Source organism: Anoplophora glabripennis, unplaced genomic scaffold (genome assembly GCF_000390285.2).
Source record: "Anoplophora glabripennis isolate ALB-LARVAE unplaced genomic scaffold, Agla_2.0 scaffold310, whole genome shotgun sequence".
NCBI classification, from domain to species: domain Eukaryota; kingdom Metazoa; phylum Arthropoda; class Insecta; order Coleoptera; family Cerambycidae; genus Anoplophora; species Anoplophora glabripennis.
In genome coordinates, this window is record NW_019416396.1 from 177,460 (window position 1) to 199,556 (window position 22,097).

At 31.6% G+C, this 22,097-nt stretch overlaps 1 protein-coding gene across 1 annotated transcript in view; it reads right to left on the minus strand.

The window, feature by feature from the left end:
* The window catches only part of LOC108907133 (gonadotropin-releasing hormone II receptor), a 234,549-nt gene that overhangs the window by 81,319 nt on the left and 131,133 nt on the right, over nt 1-22,097 (minus strand). The window contains exon 4 of the mRNA XM_023454419.1: nt 14,364-14,512. Within this exon, the coding sequence (XP_023310187.1) occupies nt 14,364-14,512 (149 nt within the window). The remainder of the gene's footprint in view (nt 1-14,363; nt 14,513-22,097) is intronic.

The following is a 22,097-nucleotide window of genomic DNA, read 5'->3' on the forward strand; positions in this document are numbered from 1 at the left end:
TATTCTGTGCAAATTCATGGAGGATAACACTGAAGATAATTAAATTTTATTTTACTTGTTAAGTAGGTGTTTTATACAACCCTAAAAACCTTGCTATTGAAAAAATAAAACTTGTTTATTTGGTATGGCTGGATTCAGTTTTCTATAAGCTTTTCAACGAGCCCCTCATGCCTTCTGTTTCCATTTGAAAAAAAAGTAGCGGGGGGTTAGGGGGTTGAAGAAAAATTAATTATTATATAACCGAAAGATGGAAATAAATCAAAATCAGTTAACGTGTTTCGGCGTTTTAAAAAAATTAACTCATTCAAGAGATATGAATTTTATTCCGTACTTCTGGCCATCCCTGTATAAGTAATACTGAAGAACTCTTATCTTCTTTCTCACTGTGTGATGTTTCTGGTTAGGCAAACTTAATTTATTATTATTATTTTATTTATCTCTTGAGGGTGGGGGAAATACCCCATTAAATAAAAAGGGTATTTACTTAAATGTTATAATTCTTTTTTAATTTCTAATACATGAAATTAGAAATCTAGATAATTAAGTCTTTAAGGCGTAGTTCTAATTTTTCAAAAATTGTCTAAAAAGCCACCCCTTGGAATATATTTACGTATTTACACTCTATTATAGAATTGCACAGAAACGATTGCATTGGCATGTTATTTTATAGTTACACACGAGCTAAAAATAAATATGTTCTAATATGATATTGTAGGAAAAAAATGACAGTATGTTTTTGTCTTGATCTGATCTCTATTAAATAAGAATTTTAGAACTTAGCAGACAGGGAATTGAAAGAAAATCAGTCAGCAGATACTGCACACAAAAAATATTGCTTATATTTCGCATAGAATAGTCTGAAAAACGGAACAAATTAATTTTCTTGCCTCAGACGAAAACCCCCTATTTTCATTTCTCCAGACATATTAAGGCCAGCCAATAACCAGAATAAAATATGTCGTAACTTTAATTTTCTTGCCAATACGGGCCAATATACTCGATAAAAATCCTGAGAAAGGATAAATAATTTCCATAAAAATAATTAACTTCATAAATTACAATTTCTACGAATTACAGGCTGCTTCTTGTTCATTTTAGGGAATATTGTGGTGGAAGTCATTAAAAAGTATTTTAACGCGATTGCAGATGATAAGAAGTTTTGTTATAATCTTTCTAAAGCTCGTTTAATTACAAAATAAAGGTCACGCTGTTTCAGAACACATTTTCCATTTATTTTTAATCCGTTACCACTGAATAATGAATAGAATCGTAAGTTAGAGCACAGACAATATAGCTTATGGCGATAGCTATTTTGTCTGTGGTTAGAGGTACACTGAAAAAAAATCTCACTTAAATTTCTCTCAATTTTACTCAATAATCTGTACACGCCAGATTGAGTGAAATTTTCACTTTATTAGTATTTGTACAACTGAGTATTACTCAAGTCTGAGTTACTGCTAACCATCAATTGAGTGACTTTTGACTCTATTCTCAGTATATAAAACCAATTTAGAGTTTACTTTTTCTCTAATATGATTTAAATTTAACTATTATTGAGTAATTTTGATTTCTCTTTAAATTTAAATACCATTGTATTAAAGTCATAAACTACTAAGCTGCCACAATGGTTTCTACACAGATCTGTTTTAGAGACAATATTTTAGATTTCGATTAAAGTATTTGGTGAACTGATCGGAAGAAAAGATTGCCATAGCCTATAATGTACGTTACATCCTTTCATAATGCATAAAGAAATTATTCAATTTCTAAACCCCTTAAAACCGTATTGCACTGGATCCCTTGACGTGCAATGATTTATTACTTTGCATCGAATATGATCCTACTACAGTTAAAACGTTTTTAATTATTTCTTATGTAGTTAAATTCATTCTGCCTTAAAAATGTTCTCGATAGTGCATCATGTGTTCCAGATGGAACACATTCTTAATGAATGAATTAATTTTTAGCATATTTTGATATATTCCTCCTCTTTTTGTATTTTTCGAGACATAATGATAATATTTGATAAATTTTCTTTTCCACGCATACTTTTTTATAACTTTCCCTAATCGATCTCGACATTTTGCGTCCTTATATAAAAAAAATCCCTTTCTTGTTAATATCGCTCTTCAAACCTGGCGAAAATATTACCCTTTTTTGAGTCTTTTTTACAAACGGAACTTCCCCTTCCTGTTCTAGTCTGGAGCGAAATTGATGCCGTCAGAGTGATCGTGCATATTTCTAAATCCTTAATTTATCAAGTACGTTGTAAATCAAGTTTATAGCATATCCTGGATAGCCAGGCACAACGAGTGATACGTGTGAACCCCGGAAATTTCATATAAAAGAATTTACGGATGATGATGACTTTTTTCGCTTTGTACGGGTATTTATCATGAAAATGGATGCGTGAATAAATTTTGTCGGAAACGTTAATTAATTCAGCAGTAATTGGTTCAAATATTGACAAATTAATGCAAATCAAAGGGTCTCCATTTAATATTAATCGATACAGCTGAAAGCTTGTTATAATTCAATTCACTCGCAACTGCTATTGCATATGATGGGGCAAACAACCGTGAAAACTAAGCAATTTAATTGAATATTGAACAGTTCTTATAAGATAACCATCTATTATGTTATTTCGTTTCTGTTAGCAAATAAATTATTTTTGAAATAACGTAATTATTTCAGCTTTGATTCGACAATAAATTAGTAATTTTATCAAAAGTATTAATTAACCCAAAACTACACTAGTCACAAAAATTAAGGGATATTAAAAAATTAAACTAAAGAGAAATGGTGCTAGAAATAATAAAAAAAGGAAATAGAATCTTCAAGTTCCTAGTTTTCGAATCTGGAGTTTACATTTCTATAGCGTCAGCAGTTTTTTGATGATGCAAGTTGATAAGAAAATCAACGAAAAAAAAAATCCAAATTATTGTTTGTCTTTAAAAAGGACTTCAATACATTTTTTATTGTCATATTATTATATCTGCATTTTTTTTAATGTGGAATTGTTACGTTTTTTTCATGATTATTTGTATTATTACTTGAAAAACTTTTCATTTTGTTAATGTTAATTTTCATGTTGTTTACTGGAGAATTGTTAATTTAATGTGGAAAATAGGGCTACTGGCGAACTACCCACTATAAAAAAATGGTAATGCACCATAAGCAATACTTCATGAGTGGTGTGGAAAGGGTAATACTACTGTTCTTGACCCCTTCAGAACAGAAAATCATCCCCGCATATGTTTTACACCGATATTACTAAATATGTTGGACTTTGCCCTATTCAAACATATTGGTTAGAGTTTAGGTCCAATTTTTACCATTTACAAAACTCCAAAATTTTTTTTGTTGCAGGTAAACCGACTTAAATAAAACAGATAACGCTTCTTTCACTAAAATTTGTAGATCTGTAAATATAGTCCAGTATACAACGGTAAAAATAGGGTATTACCTCCGAATTCTTGACACACACACCAATTTTCATGAAAATTGGTGAGTAAGTTCATTTCACCCTCCTTTACAAAAGTTACATATCCATAATGTGTGCTTATTGTTTTTAGGCGGTGAAAACTACCCTTTCCGGCAAAAAACGTAAAAATCATAGATTTAAGTGTTATGTCAATAGAATGTATTGTTTATTGACAATTTTCTATTCAAAAAGTACATGTAACAGTAAGTGACATGACAGTAAGTGAATATGTAAAATTTATTTAAATGAGAATTTATTGATATACTCTTGAACGCTATAAAAACAATTTTCAGTTAAGTAACGCTTGGTAAATGTTTTGAAAAGTTTAAAATTAATTCATTCATTCATTCATACTTACTAAAATATTATAAAGTAAAGTCCAAACTGTTTTTGTTTTAGCTATGTCAATCCTGGATTTCAGTACAATCAGATCATGCATGCCTTGTATTATAATTATGATTATCATAATTGTGTCTAAGCTCCTTTATGTTACGGTGAATGTTGAGTAATAACTCTAGTATATACAAACAGGGTAATGGAAGAATTCTTAGTTTTTTAAATAATGGCTGACAACAAGTACTTGGTGAAGAATTACTGATAATGCGTATAGCCGATTTTTGCAAGCAGAAGACTCTCTTAAACGACGTTGAATTCCCCCAAAATAAAATCCTGTAAGTCAAGTGGCTATTTATTAGAGAGAAATAAACAGATCTCAGAATACTATGAGGCAAGCAATTTTTAAGTTGTAATATGAATATTTGAGAAGAAAATTTTGAGCAAAACGTATCAATATGAGCTTTCCAATTTAGGTGATCGTCCAACATTAAACCTAGTAGATTCACTGGCGTAGAGCTAATAGTTCGTCTATTGGATGTGAACTTCATGTGTTGAGTTTTAGACTCATTTAACATTAGTTTTTTTGCTGAAAACCAATCTTTAGCTTTATCAAATAGGGAAACATTAAAATATGTGTCACTACTTGATAAGATCGTAGTATCGTCTGCAAATAATACACAATGACCGTCAACAGCGCTCTTTTATGTTTTGAATAATAATTTTTGATTTGTAGCAACATTTCAACCCTTAAAATCCACTTTTTGTGAGGAAAAAAACAAAAATTAGTTTTCGCGGCTCTGAAATGTTTTGACGGAGCAATAATGAAGAGTTGAATATTTTTTACTGTTTATGAAAAAATACATGATTTATTGCTGCGTTTCAACCCTTAAAAACCACCCTTATCGCAGAAAATAAAGCAAAACATTTTTTTCGCATCTTCATAGCATTTATAATGAATGAAAGACTCATCACTGTTTATATTATTACTGATGATTCATTGCAACGTTTCAACCTTTAAAAACAACCCTTAATGACAAATTGAAGAATATTTACCTGCAAAACTCTCAACCGATACATTACTAAATTCAACGAGATTACTTGAAACTCGAAACTTAAATTATGTAATTAGTGAAAAGGAAAATAAAAATTATTTGTGTCTTATACAATTATCCTTTATTATCAAAAATTTACATATCATCTAAAGAACTATCATCACTGTCGATTTCCTCTGTTTGGTCCGTGATTGGAGGGCAATTTTGGCAACTGTGCCCAGAACATGTTCCGCATGTCGCATTGCAATAAAGTCTAACTTCAGAACACATGTAAATATTTACACGATCCAATTTTCACTGAATAATACAATTCGTTTTTTTAGGATATCTTTTTTAATTTTTAATATTTTTCATCGGTCCAAAAAGCAATTTGTAGGGAATTGCAAGAGCTATAAATCAACCTTTATAGTTGAAGAGTCATGAACTCTTCGTTTTCGAGATTTTTAGGTTTTAAGGGCTCAAAGAAGGTGGTTCTTACACGCAAATGCAAACTAAAAAACGTAATATCTCAGTTAATTTTTGCTCTACAGAAAAATTGAAAGAAAGCAAATATATTATAAAAAAAGTCCTTTGTGCAAAACCGTACTTATCTTATCAACTTCGACGTCACCTGTTACATGAGTGTTGTATAATAATGAAAATGTAATATTAACGGTCGGTAGAAGAAAGCGCAAAAAAAGCAAACGCCTGGGTGGGGCATACTCGGCGGCCGAAATTATAAAGAGACTAATACATAATATAAAAACACTATTACCATAATGCGTATTTCAATATTATTTATCTTTGTGCCGCTCGCCATGCACATCGGTAGAATCTATAATCGTGTATATGTAGACTGAGTTACACTGAACGTTGAGTTACTCTGTCTTTTGCACTTGGTAGGGAATAGGGAAATGCTTTTTTAGTGGGTGTAAACGGACTNCCATTTTATTTTCATCATAACTCCGCGAGTTTTTGAGCTACGAAAATAATATTTCAAAAAGGATTTTAAAAGTCTTTCCAAGCACTTTAAAAAAGGTTATATTCATTTTCTTCTAAAAATTAGTTCTTTCGCCATTATTTTACGGTAAAAGGTTCGATTTTACTTTCCGAAAAATAAACAATCATATTTAAAGAGTGATAACTCGGTTATTATTACATCTAGGGTAATCAACAAACAATGAATTGATTCGTTATTTCAAAAGCTTTATTTTTTATGTGTATGAGTTTTTCGATAAAACGCAAGGTTTTCGAGTTATTTATCAAAAATGGTTGAAAACATGCAGTTTTTAGATGAAAAATCATTTTCAATCGCAAATAACGCAATGAAAAAAACGTTATAGGTCATTTTTTGCTTAGAATTCATCCCTCTATTGATTTTTGCGATTAAAATGGGTGCCTTCATTGTCACCCCCAAGAAGGGGTGGCATTCACCCCCAGGGTGAAAGCACACATCGGTACTATGTAACTTTTCATTTCTTGAGCAATTTTCTATTTACTGTTAAATTAACATAAAATATAGCTCTTCAATGAAAAACTTTGGTAAAAGTGATGACTCAATTTACAGGGCCCTTTGATGTACTCTAAAATCGCTAGCGGTAGCGCCAAGCAACAAGTTAACACCTCCCTAAGTCAATTAAAATATTACTTTGACTCGTCGACGCCTTGATCAGCTGCCGTGCTCAGAATCGAAAACAAAGTCTCGGGGGGAAAACTCATCTGTTTTTGCATTAACATTTTGTCGCTTGTCTGGGCATTGTAGAACACCCCTGGAATATATCAGCAAACACTTCAGACCGACGTCGAAACCTTCGACGCTCTCCTATTTATATTTTTTTGGGAGATGTATTGCCGAAATCTAGAGCGCATATTTTAAATATTTATGTTCCCATCTCTGGAACCGACGCCGAAGGGGATTCAGTCCCGCTAAATGCTTTTGTGTGGACCGTGGACTGCTGCTTATTTCTGGGGACAGAAGCACATCGCGTGCGTTTGATATTTCGGTTGAGGCGCGATTAAAATACGGTGTGGGATAAATTATTGTACCCTTTCCTTATTCCCTGGTGTTTTGCTTGGTTTCTATTGATCTACCTCGTTATGTAAACTGCTCGACAGAAATTGGGGTCCTGGGCATATGTCTGCTAATGAGAAATTAACAATTTTGGAACAGAAATTGAAATAATAGAAGTTTTTCTTTCACCTCTACTATTTGCACTCTGCACCAAACTGTTCCTTTCACAAGTGTAAATACAATTTTCTTTTAACGGTGTACTTGCAATGAGTAGCAAAAAGTATGACAATTATTTCACCAGCTCTTTTGTTGGTGTACGTCGATGGAATTCTACAGTGGATTAAAATCCATCAAAGTTACCTCAAAAAAAAAGAAGAAATAGAAAAAGCAGAAGTCGTTAGATGTATTCAAGATCTCACACGAACTGTGTACTACTCAAACATGTATAAGATTCTTGTAGAATTCCACAAACTAGGGAAAATATATCAAACAAAATCTAAATCTAATGTTGTTATGTTCATATTTCTTCTTAGTTGCTGTGAGTATTTGAAAATAGTACCTAGATAATAAAACTGAAACTATAAATTAAAAAGAGAGCCGCAATTCAATGGCATGCCAAGGGAGTCAACCTAGACATGCTTGAGCCGCTGTCTCAGAATGCTTTTCACGTTCATATCACGTTAGTATACTGTTGTCTTTGTTATCGTGCGGATGTTGCGTAATTAATTCCTATCCGTTTATTTGCTTGTAAATTGTATTTGTGTTAATTATATACCATATATTTAATTTTGTTTCCCTTGAACATGTGCAGACTGCATCGTGTATTTGTGCATGCTTTTGCAAAATTTTTTGAAAATGTTTTTATTCCATCTACTTCTGAACTCAACATTAATTTTGAACCTATATCTGAATCTGAAATTTTATTGGCTTCCAAAAAATTAAAAAATAAGATGACATCTGGGCCAGATAAATTACCCTCATTCATTATAAAAGATTGTATATCTGTGTACGTTGTTACTTTAAAAATATTATTTAACTTATGTTTGAAAACAAATATATTTCCACTTGATTGGAAACAAGCAAAGGTGTGTCCAATTTTTAAGAATGGCAACAAAGTGAATATTGAAAATTATCGTCCTATATCTATCATTTCCAACTTTTCTAAAATTTTTGAAATTATAATGTATAACCTTATACAAAGTTATTAGAGGTCAGTTAGTGGTGGAACAGCACGGTTTTATGATGAACAGGTCCACTGTTACAAATTTGATAGTATTTACTCAATTTGTATCTGATACTTTAGATAAAGTGACCGCCTTTATCTGGACACTATTTATACAGATTTTGCAAAGGCATTTGACAGACTTGATCACCAAATCCTTTTAAAGAAACTTGTCGAATTTGGCTTCAATAGCAACGCGTTATCACTATTTAAATCATACTTAAATAATAGAGTCCAATTTGTTTCATATAATGGGTTTGTGTCACCGAATTATTTTGCAACTTCAGGAGTCCCTCAGGGCTCAAACCTAGGGCCTTTATTATTTCTAATTTTTATTAACGACATTTGTCAAGTAGTTGACTGCAATAAGCTATTATTTGCTGATGATATGAAAATCTTTACATCGATTTATTCCATAGGTGATTGCTTAAAATTACAGAAGTCTTTAACCAATTTGCAAACTTGGTGTTCAAATAATAAATTGTTTCTTATACCAAGAAGAGACTACCCATTATTTTTGAATATTTTATTACTGACATTGCACTTTCTCGCTATGAAACCATTAAGGACCTTGGTGTACTTTTTGATTATAGTAAATCTTTTCGAGAATACATATTCACTAAAATAAATGAGGCAGCAAAATCGTATGGCTTCATATTAAGAAACTGTAGAAACTTTAAAAACATTATATTATTCGTTTGTCAGGTCTAAATTAGAATATGGTTGCATCATTTGGAATCCATATTATAAGTGTTATACAATCAGTATTGAAAGAATTCAGAGAAAGTTTTTAAAATTTTTGTATTTTAAAGAAGTTGGAAATTATCCAGAATTTGATACTCAATACAATACGTTGCTGACAAGGTTTGATATTACCAGTTTGGACGTAAGAAGAAAATGTTCTTCACTGTCATTTTTATACAAAATATTACATAACAGTATTGATTGCTCTGTTTTTATGTCTCAAATTCAGTTTAATATACCCAGAGAACACTCAAGACATACGAAAACCTTTTCTCTTACCATTCCTAGAACGAATCTTACTTTAAAATCACCTTTATTGTAATGTGTTGTAACTTTAATAAATTATGCCACTTGAGTGACATTCATTTTGATAATTTTGAACGTATATTGGCTGTTGCTTTACAAATACTAAATCAGGAACGTATCTTTTGATGATATGTGGATTATCTTTGTATTTTTTTTTTTGTATACCTAATTATTTCGTAATTAATGTATTAAGTATGTATGTATCTGTATTTAGATTAAGTAACTATTAATAGCAGTAATATTGTCAGAGTATTTTTATAATTTGTAGCATCATAATTACTTTTTTTTGTCCCACTACACACTACCACACTAGCTATTACGCTAACTCAAACAAATTGAAGAATGTTCATTTCCAAAAAACTTTATGAAATAAAGACAATGTTCTTCGACACCAGAAATGTAGGTATGCAGAAGATATCTAACCACACACTCCCAATTAGCCTAACTCCTAATTTCTGGTATCGAAGAACATTGACTGACTTCATTGGTAGGATCTTCTAAAAATTATTATTTTTTTAAATTTGTTTGGATTAATACGTTTAAAATAGAGTAAAAAATGTAACAGCTGATAACAAAATATGTATATGTTTTCTGACACAATTACTTTTAATCAATTTTTCATATCTTAAATCTTTATGTTTGCATTAGTCCTTAGAATATTACTTTACACATCATTCAGAAATTTATTTCAGGGTCAAATGTCTTATTCAGACTGCCAGCCTTTCCGTTTGACAATTTTGTCCCGCAGCCAGTACAAATTTACCACCTTTCTTTCCTAGTTTACACGATTTGTTTGATTAAACCATCAAATTCAGCAACAAAGCCTTCTTTCACTTATCTCGCTCCCATTCCCCTTCTAAATCCGGGCTCAATCTCCCGCTTGAAAGGGCCCTGGCTGAACACGTGAAAGCTGACTATCACTGCCAGTGTTTCTTGAGACGAGATTCACATAGAGCGGGACAAAGCCGGTGTAACTGAGGAACGGCGAACAAATGAACAAAACGGGCGATTTCTTTGGTCTTTAATCAACGGTTGGATCTTCGAGCAAATAACTGTTAACTAGAGTACATTGTGTGAGGAATATTTTGATAAATGTGGAGCTTTTATGAAGATAATGGTTAGGTACCTCTTATCTACCTTCCCAGGATAGGAGTTCCGCAGTTCTTAGATGTGAGAAAGTTGTCTCGAGTTAACTTATTTGCCGCTTTTGTTGAAGAAAAATATGAAAGAAAACAGACGCATTAATGTGGCAATCATAGCTAGCAATGGTCCCACGTGATCAGATTTGTTCTGACGCTCGGGATATTTGATTTTCTTAAGTTGATGTTTCGAAACGTTCGTAATTTTTCGGTTTCTAGGTTACGGAAATCCTACACAAGAATCTACTATGAATTTTTTTTAAATTCCATCTTTACAATGCTTTTATATCTATCACTATTTGGTTATAATTATTAACTACTAACTGACAGAAAATGCGAAGAAATAGTATAAACAAATCTTGTAAGAAAAGCAGTTTTACTAAACTTGTTTAATATACAGGGTGTCTCATAATTAGCTGCCAACCCTGAACAGGCCGATTCTATGATCAAAACTAAGTAAAAAAGTTCATATGAACATGGGTCCGGAAATGCTTCCTAAGGGCACAGGGACCCNATTCTTATTCACACATAAAAATTGTCTAAGCCAATATACAGGGTGTTGGATGACGTACTGAACAAACTTAAAGGCTGAGGTCATTCTGAATAAAAAAGTTATGGGTTCAATTCTCCATGGCTACCGACCTTTAAACTTTAGAAATAATGTATCAATGCATCAATCTCGCTAGCTATATTAACATAACATATTACTTAGTTGACAAAACTGGTGATAGTTGACATATCAAAATTTATTAACGTCAGTTTATGTAGTAAACTGTGTGAACGTGTTTCTAGTAATACCTTTTCTGTAACTCGCGTGTGCTGTTTTCAAACGAAGAGTACCTATGTCGACTAGATTCCATTAAATTTATGGATTTTGTGATGAAAAATCGTGAGCTGCCCTTAGAAAGTATCAACGACGATTTCCAAACAGAACAGTGACAAATCGTCAAACATTTGATTCTGTGTTTCAACATCTGCGAACACATGGTTCATTTCCAACAATGTCAACTAACTATGAACATCCTGAGTAGCAAAATTTAATTGGGCAAGAACACATTTTGCAGATAATTAAAGACAGTCCAGACTTTAAGTACCAGGAGAATTTCAGCACGTACGAATGTTCCTCATTGGAGAGTATGGCGAACATTACATATAGTCCAACTAAATTACACTTGGAGAAAAAAAAAATGTTACCTGGACTTTTATGAGTGGAAATGGTAAAAGGGCTTATAATAAACCTAAAAAAAAAAGTTGTAGATCATGCAAAAGTCTACAACTTTGACAGCGGTCACTTTTTAACATAACCTCAAAATTTCCGAGAAAAATGAGAAAAACAGTTTTTTTTCTTATTTTTCGTTTTTTATTTCTCATTTCTGCAAAAATAATTTAATTTTGACGAAATTTGGTGAAAGTATACTTATACGTATACTCTGTCTTAAATAACCTCAATTTTTGTTAGATAAAAAAAATCAAGAAGTTTCTGAGATATTCAATTTTTTCGGCCTGAAACACTTTTTTTCAAAGATAAATTCTACTTAAAAAAATCATCGTACAGAGTTCTGCCGGTAATCACTTTTTACGTTTTGACATATACTTTTTGGTGAAATAAAAAAATTTGTAATCACAGTTCAAAAACATGCCCAACAATGCAAAAAAGTAAAATATGATTTGTAGCAATTAATTTTTCAGTAATTGTTGATAATTTGTTTAAATTTAAAAAAAAATCAAAAACTTATTACACCATTCAATTGTACGGAAAAAATACAAAAAAAAACTGTCTCATTGTTTCACCCAAAACTATTTTTGTACAGTATTTGCTATAAACAGTCGAATAGTGAATAAATAAAATAAATAAAACTATTTTTCCGTAGGATCGATTAGTGTACTTATTTTTTTGATGAATTCATAGATAGACATTAGGAGCTAGGAAACGGTATACGGGGTGGCTCAGATTAGAAAAAAGTTGTGTTTTTTTAATACCTAACAACATGCTGTTAAGAAAGTTTTAAAATTCCGGGTAGTTCCGGAGATATCCGGAAAATCGCGAAATTTTGCAAAATTGTTTAATTTTTTCTAGCTTTATTTGAAAACGAATTTTAAAATAAATTACATATTTACAATGCCACTTTTTTCGCTCTATACAATGGAGTCAACATTTTTGCAATTCGACGTTTCGTCTTCGAGGGGCCATCATTGAGTTAATTTTTTTAAATACGTCGCTGCTATTTTTATGACAAAATCTAAAGTCATTTTTAATTCTGAATTAGAGGATGTTACTATTGTAATTGCTTAAAAAATTTTCAGCTTGGTTTAGCTATAATTTAAAATTTTTCCTGAGTACGGCTCTGAACGCTTATTAATAGTCAATACTGCACAAAATATCCAACAATTTTTTACCTCTATTAACAATACTAATTAGAAATAATAAAATATTTCATAAATTCGTATTATTTTTTTGTTAGGTACAACTTTTTAAATTATGGATTAAAAAATATATTGGATATTTTGTGCTGTATTGACTTTTATTCTCTCCTCTCTCTCGCCTCCAATAGATACAGCTATTTTGAAAGCGTTCAGCGCCGTACTCAGGAAAAATATTTAATGATGGCTTTTTAAGCGATTACAGTAGTAATGTCATCTAATACAGTATTAAAAATGACTAGATTTTGTCATAAAAATAGCAGCGACATGTTTAAAAAAATTAATCTGATGATGGTCCCTCGAAGACGAAACGTCGGATTGCAAAAATGTTGCTGCCATTGGATAGAGAGAAAAAAGTGGCAATGTTAATATGCACTTGCGTCAACAGAAGACTGCAGTTAGTACTTTGTATTGCTGAAATCTCAAATCGTCCAGAGATAATTTATTATTTGAGCATTTGTAATTCGACTTAGATGATTATAGCAATAATGTACAAAAATAAAGTTTTGGGTCAAACAATGAGACACAGTTTTTTCTTTATTTTTTTTTCCGTACAATTAAATGGTGTTATCTGTTTTTGAATGTTTTTTAATTTAAACAAATTATCAACAATAACTGAAAAATTTATTGTTGCAAGTCGTTCTTTATTTTCTTTGCATTTTTGAGTATGTTTTTGAACTGTTATTACAGCTTTTTTATTTCACCAAAAAGTATATGTTAAAACGAAAAAAATTATTACCGGCAGAACTCTCTACGATGATTTTTTTAAGTAGAATTTTTCTTTGAAAAAAAAGTGTTTCAGGCCGAAAAAAATGAATATCTCAGAAACTTCTTGATTTTTTTACCCAAACAAATTTGAGGTTATTTAAGACAGAGAAAGGTATACTTTCACCGAGTTTCCTCAAAATTAAATTATTTTTGCGGAAATGAGAAATAAAAAACGAAAAATCAGAAAAAAACTGTTTTTTGCATTTTTCTCGGAAATTTTGAGGTTATGTTACAAAGTGACCTCTACAAAAGTTATAGATTTTTGTATGATTTACAACTTTTGTATTGGATATTTTTTTGTTTGACGTCAACTTTCGCCAGAAATCCCAATGATACAGATTTTCATAACTTTTCAACCCCCCAAATCAACCCTCCGCCGCTCCTGCTCACGCATTTATTTTTTTTAGGTTTATTATAAGCCCTTTTACCATTTCCACTTATAAAAGTCCAGGTAACATTTTTTTTTTCTCCAAGTGTAATTTGGTTGGACTATAAAAGCTCGGTAAAGTTACGTTACTGAGCTCTTATGTCTCTGTAAAGAGCTCTCCCCTCATTTCCGAGCTAAAAAGTGATCAGAGGCATTTTCTAGAGCGACATCCAAAAAATATGAACACATCCAAAGTTCGCACCTTATAACGGACTGTGTTTCAATGTAGATATTTTTATTTTAATATTCCAGGTATCGAATAGCGTGTCGTATAATAAAGTTTTGTAAAATTTATTGCGTTTCTATTATTTTCCACTCCGATTTAAACTGCAAAACGCCGCTCACGATTGCAGGCGTCGTTTTAGCCAACGATTGATTCTGTCTGGCTTTCATCCATTTCCTGCACTTTAAAAACTATCTACATTATGACGCATCTGTCTTTCTCTGGGACATTTTAATGGTTTTATAACTTACCTATCAATGCTAATGCACACTAGGATGAAGCTGGATAAATACAGTCCAAAGGTCCTGAAAAAAGACATTATCCTACACATGGGGTCCCCCGCTCGCCATTGCACTGTGGCTGACCACGCGATCTCGAGGGGCATCATCAGGAATGTAACCTGAAATTGGAGAACATAAAATTATTACATATTATTATATTAAGAAAAGAAGATAATTTTTTTGAGAAAGGATAAGAATAAGACATACCAAACGACAGTTCTCTGACATACACTCACTGTTTTGCTTTGGCGAATGGAAAGATTTCGAATAATTACGCGCTAAATCCCTCTACATACTTTTAAAGTGCATATGGGGGAAGGCAGTTTTATTTGAGAACAATTTTTCCATGTTAATGAAAATTCTCTAATTTATAAGCAGAATTTAAATACGAAACTCTCTAAACGTTTCAAGATTGAGTACTATCAACAAAAGCATCAGTAAAAGTTGTAGGAAATTACGAATCGAGTAAATGACCTTGGATTTGACCTTGGCATTAAGTTTCAAGGTCAGACCAAGGTCAAGTTGAAAATAATAAGTGGAACAGTATATTTTTTATGTTAGCAATCGATCGAGCACCAAATTTTACGCCTCAATGCGGGGACAGAAAGCTTTTCTATAAGCCCTTGTAGATCATTTGAAGGTCAACCTCATTTTTCTCTGAATAACTCGACAAAAATGTTTCAAGCCAAATTTTCAGTATTTTGAATGACAAAACGGTGGTCTTGGATTTGACCTTCATCACAAGTTGCAAGGTCAAACTAAGGTCAACTTAGTATGAAATGGAATACGCTTTTTATGCTTGCAACCTATGCAGGGTGAAAGTTTATATCAGAATCTGCAATCAAAGAATGTTTCTAGATTGTCCTTGTAGGTCATTGGAAGGTAAACATAATTAAACTCACTTTTAACAAGAAATGATAGATGTAAAGTAATACAGTTTGATATTCAACTAAAATTATTAGTATCCTACAAATTTTGCTGGAAACTTTCAGAGAAAAATTAGTCTGACCTTCATATAATCTACAAGGACATACAGGGACAGGAAACATTTCCTGATCCCGCATTGGGATACAAAACATAGATAGTGTTCCATTAAAGTTGACCTTGGTATGACCTTGAAATAAGGTCACTAGAATATTGGCTTCCTAATGTTCTACAATTTTTATCTGAAATGTTTTTGAGAGGATCTTGAAAAGTTATCAGGAGCGTTCGGGTTTTTGGGGGTAAGTATAATTGATGCAATATTAATATGAGAATTTACGTAAATAAATATTCTTCAGTTATGTATAATCTTCTTTAATTTTTGCGAACTTGTTACAAACACAATCCGCAGTAATTCTTTTCAACCCCCAGCCAGGGGTAAAAAAAGATAAACTATAGGGGTTTTTCAAGATAACTCAAAAGGGTTAAGAGCTAGAAAAAAAATAGAGCATAGAGCATAAAATTCTACATAAAAATGGTCTATTGACAAACAGAAAAATGAATTTTATAATTTTTTTTCAATCTTTCTTTTCAAAGAAATAGATATATTTTTTTTTAGTTTTTAGTAAAAAAGTTATAACAATTTCAATTTTGTAATCGTTAATTTTTATAATTTAACACTAAAACAATTTTTTTCTATGTCATTCGATTGATTATTTAAAATAATGAAAAGTTGCTTTCGAAATTTTGTTTTACGACAAAGACAAAAAATCACGTTCGCTTTGTGAAATTGTTAAAACTTTTTTATTAAAAATTTAAAAATATATCAATTTCTCTGAAAAGATAGTTTTCATTTTTTAGAGTAGATTGAAAAAAATATATAAAATTTATTCATTTTTCTTTCTGCAAAAGTCAGTAGACCATTTTTATGTAGAATTTTATGCTCTACAACTTTTTTTTCTAACTCTTACCTCTTTTGAATTATTTTGAAAAACCCTTTATTTTATAAAAATTACTGTCAAAATTCGGGCAAGTTGACCAAAATTGCGATTTAATTGGACTATATTTTGCCGAAGGTAAGTAAATTGCTTAATAATCTTTTTAAATGTGACATAAAGCATCTAAATAAATCATATATTATTACAACGCAAATATTATGTGTTAAGCTTAAACATAACCTTTGTGGAAATATTCCAATGCATACAAATATTTTATATTTTTTCAAGTTGGTCTTTTTTTTATTCAGCCATTGAATTAATTAATTTTAACAACGTTTAACTACAAGCAACATTTTTTAAAAGCAAATCGAATGCTGTTTCAAAATAACTAATCATTTCCAAAAATCTCTATTCTTAATAAACATCTGACGGGAATAATATAGTGGCATAGGCGAATAGAACGCCCCGTATAATTAACGCAAAAAATTTTAGTACAATTACCCAAAAAAATTTATTAATTATCAAAAAAGGTGGAATAAAAAAGTACTTTTTCGGGCCTATAACTTTTTACGGAAACAATTCTATACTAAGGTAAGTTGACTTAAATTACCTTATTTTCGCCCTAGAATACTACCCTTAAAGTATCGTCCATTCCATAGTGAACACCGATTTAGTATAAAAAATATTAATGTGAAAGCAATCTTTAATGTAATAATTACCAATTTCTTTTTTGTTGTGCAACATGTCACGACCTATATGGGGAAAGAGTGTGTTTGTATCGCCTTCTATTGTAGTTTTATATTTCTCTCATGTGCTGTTCACTTTATTTTGTATAGCATATCACTTACGCAAACAACTTTGCTAGTAAAATATTTTCCATTTAAGATGCTATTGACATATTTTAAAAATAAACATCTTGCGGAGGTTTCCCCCTTAAAATGAGAAAGCCTACAGAATACGTATTGGAAAATATTTTAAAAATTGAAGTATTTGCAGTTCAACTTATCAGTTTTTCCGGCCAGGTCATGCAATGTGCCATTAAAATGCCGAGTACTATTCCTGTCACGTTCGAGTATCACAATTTAATACTTTTATAACTGAACGGGTCTGCTGTGTCGTGAAATATATCGCAACTTACGGAAAAAATACAAAGCGTGACTTGAAAAAAAATCAGGTCTCATGCTACTAGGTATTTCAGAATTATTAATTGTGATTCTATCAATTTTCCATCCACATTTTGCGATTCCATATCGCAATTTTTTCAATTTCCCGCCACCTCAGATTGTCATGTATTCTTGGTTGCCTATTTCCTATTACGAACGTATAAATGAATCTATTTTTAATCCAAGAACAAGATAAAAAATATCTAGTACTTAACGACCTAACGAGTAATTCATTTGTAAATATATACGAGCTTTTTCCATTAAAAATAAATTACTAAAATTGACTTTACTTTGTTGTCTAGGAACAGAAATATTGATCAGTTTCGTTTACGTTTATTAGAAACTTTATTAAATATGTTATATTGAAATACAAGTATTAACAATTCAGTTCCGTTGATCTGAATTCGATATCGCACCGGTAACAATCTATAGTAGTAGGATCATATTCGATGCAAAGTAATAAATCATTGCATGTCAAGGCAACCAATGAAGTACGCTTTTAAGGGTTTTACAAATTGAATAATTTCTTTATACATTATGAAGGTACGAGGGGATCAGCTCAGGTCTGGTACCCTTGTTGCTACAAAAATTCCTTTATTCTCATAAACTATTTATTTTAAATGTAATTTATTATAAATCCAATTTGTTTTCTAAATTCCACATATGTACTACATTTTACCTCTGTACGCGCCACTGTTGTTTACTTGTTTTTTGGAAGCGCTCTCTAATTGACGGCAAAGCTCGCCAGGTTAGTATTTGACGTATAACCGACCAGTTCGTACACTCGATGCACCTGGGCGACTACAGTTACTACCAGAACACGGTGCGTATGCAGCGGTATTTCAGATTTACCATTGAATTTCATTTTAAATTTTTTGCTCTACTTTGCATCGTATACGATCCTACTATAGGTATGAACGACCGACTAAACTATTTTTTGTAAAACTCATTAAAAATGACACTTATAATTCATTGATAAGTGAACAAAAAATTGACTTTTATAATGTTACGAGTTAAAAACACTTAAAATAAAATAAAATGCTATATACCAGTATTACCCATTCTTCTCAAGATAATAGCTGTATTGATAAATTTAGAAAGAATGTATTATTTAGAAACATTAATAATAATATTCCAACCCGAACAATAACTTATGTTAATTATCTGAGAAGTAATTGCTGGGGTACTCATTTTAACTGATTTGAATTGATTAGAAGTGCAACTTTTACTTCAAAGTGTTTTATGTAGTGACATGTTAGAATGAAAATGGAGTTTCAATTCCTGAGAAAAATCAGTTCCGTGAATTTTTCATAAAATTTCTTAGGTTTTCATTGTTTTACTGCCAAAACAATGGTCACGTGACTTACAGTTTTAAGTTCCTAAAGATGCAGATTGGTATTTCAATTTCTAATCCTAACAATGCATAAACATTAGAAACAATATCTGATAGGAGTAATTGTTGTTTTCTATATCTTAGTAGTAAGTTCCAAATATTTTGATGGTTCTGCATAATACCGTTAATTTATATTTCATAATAGAAGTTCTTCTTTATGAAAGAGATGAGTTATAACATCTGCAATTAGAAAATGAATTTTTAAACATCAAAGGAACATATATCTTTGAGAAAGACATAACCTTTTCAATTCAAAGTTTCCAAGTACTGAACGTAACATGAAACAAAATTTATCATTCTTCATTTACAAAACATCCCCTAAAAAATGTAGAGGAAAAAAAATGTTCTACTTTTCATTCTGCGTGTGTATATTTACTTCAACAAGACACGCCGCTTTACTGGGATGAAACAATAATTTCAAAACTTCCACTACCAACCAATTGTTATTCTACCCTCCTCGAATTCTATTTTACAGCCCACAGGAATAAAGACTGTTTGAAGGAAGCTTCTGGGAATTTATTTGACCGAATTCTGTTCTCTTTGTTCGTGCAGAGTGAGCAGAGAAGTGCATTGTTGCACATCGGTAGGAAAATATAAGGTGGGATTTCTTTTATGCTGCTCTCATCACGCTGTATCAAGTTTGTTTAGAGACGATCTAGGAAAATTGATACTTAAATAATGCCCGTCTTCTCGAGAGACAATTGTGAATAAAGAAGCCTTGCTTTGTTATTTTACGGTCGAGGAAAGCAATATAACCAGTAACTTAACCTTTGTGCTTTGCTCTTGAAATTGGAGAACATAATTTTATTCATAAATTCTAAATATATTCAACAATTGCCTGAATATTTAGTTCAAACTAACTGTTATTATTATTGTTTATCGTTTCATACACAAGTAATTATTATCAATTATATGCTTGTATATTATTTTACTAAAATTATACGTATGAGACTTCGCCAAGCTAATTGTCATAAGGTCTAATGAAATTCTGTGGATATTACATGTGAAACTGTAAAGGGAAGTTATCTGGAGACATGCAGACTATTTGAGTATTAAGTGATATTACTGAATTTACCAAAATCCCCGTTTCGCAAAATAATGAATAATACAGATTCCGGATAAGATCCTGGTTTAACTTTGGCGACTGTCTTTATTTTGTCGAAGTCGTCATATATTTTTAGACATTCAAGGTTATAATAGTTCGCGTAAAACTGAAAATTTGTACAAATTTTGGGAATACCATAATAAATGAAATATGAAAAGTCCCTATCGAACCCTCATTTGCAAAAAATTATTCAAGGTCAAAGCTCGGAAATATGGGTTTTCTGCATTTTTCAGCCAAACGGTAAGTAAGGAAAACAAGTGTAAGGACAATTGTTATCGATAATTGCATGATCTACAATTTTTGTAGGTCCTACTTTTATGTTAAAACTTACCGTTTGGCTGAAAAAACCCATATTTGCAAAGTTTGACCTTGAATAAATTTTTTTGCAGATGTGGGATTGATGGGGACTCTTCACATTTAATATATAATGGTATTGCCAACATTCATACCAATTTTCAGCTTTATGTGAATTATTGTAAGCTTACTCCTATTTTTTGAGCTACTCTGACCGGGTTATTTGGAACGAATCTGTATTATCTTAAGTATATTGATTGATAGAATTTCTTTTTGATGAATAAAAAAAATATGATCACTAAGTATTCGTTGCCAGTGTCAGAAGTTTGCATTGATTTGACTGTCAACACGGATAATAAAATCTAGTACGTTCTCTCTTAAAAAGTGCTGCATTTTCACTAAGGCAAAGACATGAGTTTATATTAAAATAATTACATCTACAATTATGCGGATGACTCGCATCAAATTCCAGGACTGGATTCTACTCAAATATTATGCGATTTTCATTTGTTTTCAAGTTATAGCGTCATTACAAATAATAAAAATCGAAGTCAGAGTATGTCATGTTCCAAGTTCAAAGGTAGGTATCATGTCAGCATCATTTTATGTTGCAATAGTTTAACATTTGATTACACCTTTGTACGATCAAAGTGTTATAAAATGCCAAGAACTTCTTAAAATTCAAAGTATTCAAATACGGTGTTTGTTTATGGTTTTTGTAAATGAAATGCTAATGCTACTCAACATTTGAGAAAATGTAAACAATGTAGGTGAAAAAAAAAACTCCCATTGATGATAGTCTGAACGTTTTGTTGGTAGCATCTATTCGACAATACCATAAAATTAGTTGTTTCTTAACTGTGATCCTTGCACATTTCAAAGTTGTTGCGGAAATCACATTTAACGTCTAGAGACAGCAATTGGACGTCCAGTCGATTCTCATAAGTTTTTAAAGGTGCTTTCGGCCATCGCCAAAATAGCTGCCAAATTACATATCTCGGCTCTCAATCACACGATTTCAATGACATTTGTTGTGGATGTCACATATAACTACTAGAGCGGTTTTCGGATAGCCGGATGTCCCGTCGACACTCAATTTTTTTTTAATTGTGGTTATAGGCCAACCTCAAAATCGCTGCCCTTGGCAATTATCTTGGCTCTCAGTCATACGATTTTAATGAAATTTCCAATGACGACATTCAGACGTCCGATTGACTCTCGACTTTTTTACATGGTTATGTGAAAAATGGTTTAGATGGAAGTTACTGGTCTCCAAGGGGCACATATTGTCGTGACCTTGAAGGTCGTTTTCAAGGTCATTTCAAGGTCAATTTAATTTTTCTTATTGGAAACCCTTATTTTCAACCCCAGATTCGGAAAGAGTGGAAAATTCTACGTTCAGATGATGTGCCATGTGTGGGGTCCATTTGACCCAGCAAGGTCAACGTGAAGGTCAATTTTTTTTACTGAATCTTTCCACCTAAATGACTGCAAAGTTAAGGTTTAACGAAAAATGTGTCAGATAAACTTTGAAGTGACATGTTTCGATAATCTTAACATTTGGCAATAAACAAATTTATAAGAAGTCTTTTGCAGAAATGGTGTACAGCAATGAAGAAGTACACGCTTATCTGACACATTTTTCGCTAAACCTTAACTTTGCGGGGTCATTTGAAAAGTTTCAGTATAAAAAAATTTGACCTTCACGTGACCTTGTAGGGTCAAATGGACTCCACACATGATACATCATCTGAACGTAGAATTTTCCGCTCTTTCCAAATCCGGGGTTAAAAATAAGGGTTTATAAAACTAAGTTGACCTTGAAAATGACCTTCAAGGACACATACAAGGTCACGACCCTTGGAGACCAGTAACTTTCATCGCAGCCAC